Source organism: Tympanuchus pallidicinctus, unplaced genomic scaffold, assembly GCF_026119805.1.
Source record: "Tympanuchus pallidicinctus isolate F22 unplaced genomic scaffold, pur_lepc_1.0 scaffold42, whole genome shotgun sequence".
NCBI classification, from domain to species: domain Eukaryota; kingdom Metazoa; phylum Chordata; class Aves; order Galliformes; family Phasianidae; genus Tympanuchus; species Tympanuchus pallidicinctus.
The window spans coordinates 1103106-1112539 of NW_026294761.1; the positions used below are offsets into that span (position 1 = coordinate 1103106).

Consider the following 9434-nt stretch of genomic DNA (forward strand, 5'->3'; position numbering starts at 1 on the left):
GCAATCATGATAACACATAACATCACATAACAGTATTCTGCAAACCTACTGAGTTTTTATTCTTGAGCTTTTTGCTCTTTTTTTTTTTTTTAATTACTATGATCATTACCATCATTACATTTATTTCACATCAGCATTGCTCTGCAACTCATGGTCCACACCCAGGAGGAATCAGCCTTGGGATTTGGGTTGATTTTCCCCACCTTCCTGCACAACGATTTGATCTCTCCGTTGCACCTCCGCTTTGCAAAGCTGATTAAAATACATTGTTCGCCATTTTTTCCAAAGGGCTTTGAAGAAAACTCTCAAAATATACAATCAGCATTCCCCATTCTCCAGCATTCCAGGGTTTGCCCTGGGTCTAAACCGCATTCAGAAGCGAAGCACATGGAGCATCATCCCACTGGGATTGGGGTGGGGATGCAAGAAGTGTTCTGCTCACCCATCCAAGGCGGCACCATCATATCCTAGCAACTCTATTTTGAACCCCCAAAACCCTGCATTCACCCCAAAAAGATGAATTTCCCTTTGGGCACCTTGCTTTTAGAATTAAGAGGAGAATAAAAGCCCTGGGGTTATCCCAGCAGGGTTCGATGGGGATGGGCGTCCTGAGCAAGGCAGCAGAAGGGATTTTTTGCCGTGCTTGGGCAGAAATCCTGCAGAGCTGGGACACCAGCAAAGGGCGTAGACACGTCCCAGTCTCCAATCAGGCCCCGGAGGTTTGGCCATGGGCCCAATAAATGCTGAGCTGGAGGGTGGGGAGGCACTGAGCCCGCGGGCAGCAGGAGGAGGAGGAGGAGAAGAAGGAGGAGGATGAGCACCGGGGTGCTGAGCCCTGGGGGGCACAGAGCTTCCAGCAGCCCCCAGCAGACCTCATCCAGACCTCGGACGTCCTTCCTCATCCAGGACATCCTATGGGATGGGGTTGAGAGGGGAGCACAAATGGATCGAAGCGGGATACCAGAGGATGGGGAGCAGCAGGATGGCCCTGCAGTATCCCCAGCACAGCCCCACGATGCAAATCCAGGTAAGGTGGGGTGCTGTGGGATGCTCACCCTTAGGGCAGGATGAGGGTTCAGTTTTGAAGTCCCTCAACCTCAATAACCCACGCATAACCAAGTTACCCAGGCTTCAAATGCAAGGAGCATTTGAGAGAAATGGCAACTGCATGCAAGGCTTTCTTCAGGCACTTCAGATAACTCAAAGCACAGGAGCTGCCTGCACCTTTGGTTAATAAAAAGCCCAGAGGGTGCATTTCTGCAATAGCAAACTTAAGATTCCCTTTAATGCAAATGCAACCCTTGGTGCAGCTGTTGGGTGGTGCTGCTGCAGCTGCACTCGCCATGCACTGATTGCAGGGCTTTGCTGTGCTTGCTGTTTGCTTTCCTGCATGCTCAGCACCAGTTGCAATGCTCTGCTCCTAGCTGTTGCATTGCAGACTGTTTGTATATGCTGGTTCTCAGCTCCAGTTGCAATGCTCTGCTCTTTTCTGCTGCATTGCACATACTGTGCATTATGCATATCAGCCTTACTACAGAAGCAACCCCAGCAGCACCTCCTTTTAGCATGCAGTGGCTAAATTTGCTGAAGCAGGGTGCTGCAAATTGCATGCAATTGCATGAAAAGCCAGATGCAATGCAGCTTTGAGCTGTGCAATGGGAGCAAAGAGCAAAATGGAGCTTGCTAAGGGAGACCTTGCCAGGGGAATTTGGGCTTTCTGTGTCGCTTCTATTAAAAGAAGCTCCTACAAAAAGTGAGTTCTGAAACATCCTCCCAGGTGGCTACTAAGAAAAATCATTAAAAGCCTTTGGAAATCACCCAGAATGCAGCTTGGGGATTTCAATGGGGCTGGAATTCAGCCCTTTGTTTTTCCATCTCGAGTGTTATGTTCACTTCTTAAGAAAATAGACTCAGAAGTGACAAAAGGAGGAAAAAAAAAAGCAAAAAACCAACACAAAAACTGGCTGCAATCCACTGGGAGGAAAAGAATTGCGGTGTAAATAAAGGGCTGGAGAGGTTTGCACAGCTACTGGTGATGCTGTAAAAATCCCAATAGCACGTTGTATGCAACAGCAGCACCTTGAGATGTCACCAGCAGTGCAAAATGGCCCTTTTGGGGGTTGGTTTTTCCTTGTAGGAGCTAAGAGAGGGGTTGTTTGGGAGAAAACAGCTCCCAAATGGATGAGAGTAATTCCATCAAGAGGAGAGTTCAATGTGGATCTCTGAGGCAGTGAGGATGTTTTGCTCTGTGGAAGGATAGGAAAGGAAAAAAGTGGGGTGGTGAAGATTTGGGTGATGGAAAAATGAGAAAACAACTTATTTGGGCGACGAAAAGAGAGGAAATAAATGATATGGGTGGTGAAAAGCAAGAGAAAACGTGATTTGTGAATATTTTGCTCTATGGAAGGGAATGGAAAACAAGAAAGGTGAGGAAATCAGTGATGGAAAAATGACAGAACAAGTGACTTGGGTGATGAAAATGGAGGTAATGAATGATTTGGGTGATTGAAAGCAAGGAGATGAGGGGTTTGGGCAACTAGAAAGCATGGAGGAAAGTGGCTCATGAATGCTTCACTCTATGGGGAGAGATAAGAAAGAAAGGAGGAAATAGGCGGTCTGGGTGGTGAAAATATTGAGGGAAGAAGCAATTTGGGTGATGGAAACCCAAAGAACCCAGCGGTCGGGGCTCAGTCCGAGTTCCCAGCTCAGTCCTCTCCCCTTACAGATGCTGAGACCCCGCCATGCAGCCGTGACCCCCCCCAGAAGGTGCTGCCCCGACCCCCCCGGCCAGCAAAGCGCTCGCGGGCAGCCTTCACCCACAGCCAAGTGTTGGAGTTGGAGAGGAACTTCAGCCGCCAGAAATACCTGTCAGCCCCCGAGCGAGCCCACCTGGCCCAGAACCTGCAGCTGAGCGAGACGCAGGTGAAGATCTGGTTCCAGAACCGCCGCTACAAGACCAAGAGGAGAGTGGGGGGCTCCGGGTTGGAGGTCGGGACCACTCACAAAGCATCTGTGCTGCCCCCAGCCCCACTGCTGGCCGCTCGCTGCCTGCCCTGCTTGTGTTACTGGAGCCCTGCTGCCTGGTGAGCGCCGTGCTTGGTGTGTTTTCCCCTCAAATGCTGTTGTGTTTTTTTTTTCCCCAGCCCCCCTTGCCATGTTGCCCTTGGCTTTGTTGATTCAGAGATGCGCCGTCAAGTTCAAGTGATGCTCTGTGTCCTCTAGTACAGCGCCAGCCTCTGCCATCGTGAGGGTTTTAGCTAAAGAATCAGAAGTTATCAAAAATTAAAAATCCAGATTATTATTATTGCCATTATTATTGTTGCTATTATTAATAATAAAACCCCAAAGCTTTTAAAAGGCTCGATCTGCAGCGAAGAATCCCACGCGATGCTCAGCGCCCTCTCATTGCATCACCATCCTTTCTCACTGCCAGCTTTCAGCCAGAGCAACAACAAGCCCTACAAACTAAACGTCCCCAAAGCTTTTAACAGCACCTGCAGTGATCGAACACTGCATGATTTTGGGGGCAGAAAGCAAGAAATGGTGTATGCCTGTAAAGAAATAATTCCCCATCCATCCCTCTGTAAGCAATTCTTTGCTCCCTCCCCCTTCCTCCCACCAACTGGGGGAAACACAACAGCTCACCCCGTGCACCAGCTATTCCATCATGTGATTTTTAGTTGTTATCTTTTTAAAAAAAATCTGCATTTCCATCTCCAATCCATCCGTGGCATATTTTCTCCTAGGTTTCTATATGTGTTGGGTTTATGGGGCATTCAGCCCCACCTTGCTGCAAGCAATAAAGCCCCTCAGGTTCCCAATGGGCACAGAGGTGCTGCTGGGGCTGCCCGATGCCACCAGTGCCATTGCAGAGTGGGAATCCGTGCCAGCAGGCTCCAGGAATGGGGACAATAGCACAGTGACAGATGGGTTTTGCATATCCGGGTGCTGCCACTGCTGGAACGCTCACATACAGTCTGGTTAAAATAGCAACAGCTCAAAGAGTTCAGCTTCCACAAACCTCCCAGGGCCAAGGCTGCAGGGTGACAATTCTGCTTGCAAAGCTCGCACACACACGTAGCAAATACGGAGCTGCGGGGTAGGAGGATGGGGCAGGGAATGTGCAAAGCAAAACTTGAGGTGGATACTCAGTTGCCAACGCCGTAAAAGCTGTTGGCTCTGCTTGGAGGACAGCGGTCTGAGCCATCCCAAAGTCACTCCTACCTGCTGATAACGCTTTCTCCCAGCTCCTGCTCTCGGGCTGTGTTGCAATGTGGCTCCTGCACAGCCCTGCTCTCATCCACTTTGCTTGGAACAAAGGAGTCCTTGTGCTCCTCGAGGGGAGGACACCCTGCAGAATCCACCCTGGGGTGCTGCTGAACGCAGGGACACGATGCTTGCACCCTTAGAAAGAACAGGATGGGGTTGACGCCGCAAAAAATCTACTGCTGTGTTGGGAGGGACCAAACTGACCCCATTTGTCATCGATGGGAAACGTAGATTTCAACTCAACTTCTTGAATGGCTCACTGGGAAAAGCTTTGTCCTCCTTGTGCCATAGCTTTTTTCCACATGTGGTTTCAGCCCCTTAAAACATCCCTTTGTTGCTTCAGCACCCAAATGCTCCACACTTCACTTTGCTGATACAAAGCCCAGTGCACATAGTTGCTATTTTTTGTACATATTTTTTGATACTGTTTTATCCCATGCGTGCTGTCCTCTGGAATAAACAGCTCAGAACCTTTGTTAAGAACAAGCTGCCTCAGTCGGTTCCTTGCTCTGGGTTTGGTTTTTCTCACTAGTTCCTATTTCTGCCATGAAATCACCACCATCTTCTCAAACAAATACCTACTGTGAATGTTGCACCACTGTCACCATTAGCAAATCACTGCTCATCACTGTTCCTACGTCCCCAGCACCAAGCACTCCCACATCACTCATCCATCATCCCGTTAACTGCCCTTCATCTGGTGAGCATTATACAAGTGACCATTCCCCCAAAAGGAAGAGTGAAACACGTTCTTATCACCCCTAATCTTCCTGCAATCCCACAGTTTAATCTCAGTCACCATGGCCTCCAAATTTTGGTCCTAAAGCACTGCCCAGAGCTCTGCTCCCAGGTTTGCCTTCTGCCCTAAGAGCCCAAGGCGATGCCAGGGAGATGCCCAAGTCTTGCAGCTGGGCTTTGTCCTTTCTTAGCACAAAGACAAACTCTAGGAATCACAGAACCATTAAGGTTGGAAAAGACCAGTATGGTCATCAGCTCCAACCATCAGCTCACCCCTCCATGCCCATAGAACCACAGGACTGTTAAGGTTGGAAAAGACCTCTAAGATCATCTCCGAGTCCAACCCCAACCCCAACCCACCCCCACCATGCCCAATAACCACGTCCCCAAGTGCCACATCTCCATGTTTCCTGAACACCTCCAGGGACGGTGACTCCTGAACCTCCCCTGCCACAGCTTAAGGCCACTTACTTCTCATCCTATAGGGCTGTAATCTTTTGATGACCAAATAACCCAAGAGTATCCAAGCACCAACCCCAATGGGAACACCATGGCAGGTTTCCTGGTGACAACCAGCCCCTTGATTCATAGGGAAAAGGAAAATCCCACCCAGCCAATGGAAGCACAGGGTTTTAATCAGCCCTAACAAAAAGGAACTCCTGTTTGTGCGTGGCCAGAAACAGAAAGCATCATTTAACATCCGTCAATTAGCCTCACGCTCCGCCGCGAACGCATCCATCAAGATTAAACTCTGCCTAATGCTGACATAACTTTTTAACTCCCCTGTGCCAAATCATTTATTAAAGCTTAAAAAAAAGCACACACACGCACAAAAACACAGAAAATAGGGTTGCCTTTGGATAATGTAACTGCTGACTAACATTTGCATGCAATAAACCACATACTTGGCAAGAATGCGTGGGATTGAGGCCAACAACAACCTTAGTCTTGACCTATGCAATGTTTGCAAAGCAGAGCAGTGGGAATGGTTCCACTGCAGGAGCTGTGAGCAGGGGATGCAGAATGCAAGGATGCCCAAGTGTTATCAGAGCAGCATTCCCCCAGTCTTGGTACCCAGTTATGAGGAAGGTGCTTCGGAGGGGAAAACAGCAGATCTTCTGTGGAGTGTGGATGCTCCCCGAGGAGAGAGGTGAGCAAATCCACAAAGCACCAGGATTTAGAGCTCTTCAAAACCCTTGAGGATATTCAATATTTACTATTCTTATGCTGGATGCTCTTGTCATCCAAAGAAACACTTAATCTCCTTCTAATCCCACTCTGCAGCAAGGATGTCTCGCGGCAGGCACCGCACAGCTCACACTCAGAGCTGCCCCAAGGCAGCCCCAAGGTGCCATCGCTGCCACCACAACATGGGACGCGCTGGTTCTGCCTGCCCTGGGGAAATGAGAACTGCTAATCACTGCGACATGTGAGTTTTGGCTGTAGCAATGGGATTTCAGCTCGTCTGTGTGGTCCAGGCACCTCGCAGGGACCCAGGTGAGTGATGGAGGCATAGGAAGAGTTGAGCGGATTTTCACCACAGTGAAGAACAGAGAAGGAGAGAAAATGAAAACAAACACCTATGGTTTTTTCTACTTTTTTAGAGCCCTTTGGGATGTGGAAGAACACAGCTCTCCAGATTGGCCCCCATGGCATTCCTGTGCGAATCTCCTTCATTGTCTTCCACAAAAAGGCATCCAAGGCACATTCCTCCTCTTTCTTCTGTTATGGACTGAACACGAATGGGCTACATTTCAGTTGGAAATCTCCAGATTTGGAGGAAAAGTGAAAAGAAAAAGGGTTTCAGAGCCATATATTTGGAGTCAGAGCTCTGGCTTTGTTGTGTTATCCCAAAAAGAAGACAGTGGGGGCTAAGGGGGCACCATGTCAGTTCTCTATGGCCCCACCTGGACATCCAAACCACTATAGCACCCAAATCCCTCAGAGGGCATCTAGGCACTTCATTCAAAAACATATTCCAAAGCCATCATGTTGTCTCTCTATGCAGAAATCACAGCCTAATAGTAATGAGGGCTGATAAGGGAGGTAATGCTCATGCTGCTGCAGTGGCTGCTTTGGCTCAGTTCTATTCCCACTTTTTCCTTTTCCATTGCCGTGATCTGGGGTCCAAAGAGCCAGCACCACACACGGGCTCCCCACCAACTCCCTGTGCTCACAGCTTTTTGCAGCAAGCAGCTTGGAGGAAAAGCAGATTCTTTCTCAGCCCCAGGCAGCGCAACCTCTGAGGGCTCAGTCAGCCCGTTTTCCCTGGGAATGAGCACAGAGCATGGCTAGAAGCAAGGAAACACGCTGCTCTGGAGTTTCCTGTGGTACTTTCCCACCCATTGGCAGGTGAACACAAAAGGGTCCTCCTTGTGCCGTGGCGGAAAGCAGAGGGATTAGGGCAAGCCTGTTTGCAAACACAGCCTGGGTGGGGGCAGCCAGGGCTGCAGGGTGCTGTGTTGGAGATGTGTGGGGTTTGCACAGGGCAGAACTGCTCTCAGGTCCACCCAGCACAGCTTCCTCTGCGGGAGGATGTCCGAAAGCTTTGCAAACACTGCGGTGCCAGCAACAGGTTTTGCAATCAAACGTGTTTTCTAAGCATTGGGTCTGAAGCGAGCAGAGCATGAGCTCCATTTACACCAACCTGGTGTATGAATCCCTTATCTGGCTGCTGGGTATTGGCATAGATGAGAAACGTAGAATCATAAAGGTTGGACAAGACCACCAAGGCCATCATCTCCAACCATCAAGCCACCTCCACCACGTCCGTAGTGTCACAGAGTCATTAAGGTTGGAAAAGACCCCCGAGGTCACCAAGCCCAACCCCAGCCCAACCCACCATGCCAACAGACCGCGTCCCTCGGTGCCACATCTTCACAGTTCTTGAGCAGCTCCAGTGACAGCGACTCCATCACTTCCTTGAGCAGCCTGCTGAATTCATTACCACTCTTCCTGAGAAGAAATTTCCCCTGATATCCAATCTAAACCTTCCCTGGCACAACTTAGAGCCATTACCTCTTGTCCTATGACTATTGATGCTGATGATGACATGTCATTAATGATGCAAATATAAGGAGGTACCAAATCCAGCACGATTCAGATACTTTCCCACCTCAGCCCAAGACCAGTCACTCAATAAGCTTAATTATACATGGAGCTGACAATGGTCACCTTTGCAGCCAACAGCAATGCTTCTCAGACCCAGTTGAAGCCTAAAGCCACAACCTCAGCTCCATCAGCACAGGCAAGAGCTGGGGAGCCTTTGTGATGCCTTTGGAAGATGCAGCTCAACCCAAAGTGCTCCAGTGCACCTGGGCCATGGTGGCCAATGCAGACCTCCATCTTTTGGGGAGTTCAGTTTCCTACAGGCAAAAAAAACCAAACGATTTTGCTGTGCAAATCGTAACACATCCAAAGGAAAATGGAAAAAACCTGAATTCTTGCCCTCCATCAAAACGACTCATGTTTGAAATCTCTCTCCATCAGTAAGAGAAGCAAAGCCAGGATTCTGCACTGGGAGTGCACATGGATGGTGGATGACCTGCCAAAATGTCTCAGTATTCAGGGCTGAAATTAATTCTCACTTCCATATCCACCTGCAACCAGGGCTCAGCAGTGCTTTACAACAGCTTTACACCTGTTGAGCCCAGCAGAAAACACTTTCAAACGGATCCCCTTGGCTTTGAAAGGAGTCAAGCCTGGCGAATAAATACAAATGTTTTTATTCCTTTTGTGCACAAAGTAAGATAGCAGGGGAAGGTGTGGCCGGAAAACCTTTCACTCCGTGTGCTGCATCTTGTCATCCAAGGTAAACACGCAGCTTAATGAGATTTCAAGAGGGAAAAGGTGAGATATTTGCCTTTATGTTCATTACCCTTTAGAGCAGGAACAATATTTGATGAGAAACAAAGAATTGGGCAAACGAGATGATAATCGCACGCGGTGAACAAACAGAGCCCAGATCCTGGATTAATCAAATGACTTCAGTGGGAACCCCAAAGGCTTTGGTGGCGCAGCATGGCACAAAGCACTGCAGCCCACGGGGGCACGGCCTGCACCACCATCCAAAACATCACAGTGTGCATTTCTCTCCTTTTCTGCTTATCTCACACACCTACAGACCCCAAGGAAAGACATCAGTTTGGGAGTTGGTAGAATGCAGACTGGATAAGGGGAAGGGGTTTATTTATTGGTGCCCACTGAGTGCTTCCACATAATGAAAGAATGGAGCAAAGCAGATACCCACCATCCCACAGCTCCTTGCTGCAGGAAATCCTACAAGTTAAAGGGCTTGCTGCAGCCTATCGGATAAATAACACGTATTACAAAAGTACCCTCAAAGGATATTTACACAATAATCTGTACTGGTTCCAAAGAAACCATTAGTGTCAATTAGAGAAACAAATCCTCTCTGGAACATGCAA

General features: G+C 48.8%; 1 protein-coding gene across 1 annotated transcript; it reads left to right on the forward strand.

Moving 5' to 3' along the window:
• The first annotated feature begins 748 nt into the window (after window positions 1-748).
• NKX3-1 (NK3 homeobox 1) lies at window positions 749-4749 on the forward strand. Its single transcript, XM_052702013.1, has 2 exons — window positions 749-1027; window positions 2726-4749. The coding sequence occupies exons 1-2, from the start codon at window positions 814-816 to the stop codon at window positions 3085-3087; spliced, it is 576 nt and encodes a 191-aa protein (XP_052557973.1). The 5' UTR covers window positions 749-813; the 3' UTR covers window positions 3088-4749.
• Window positions 4750-9434: the final 4685 nt, after the last annotated feature.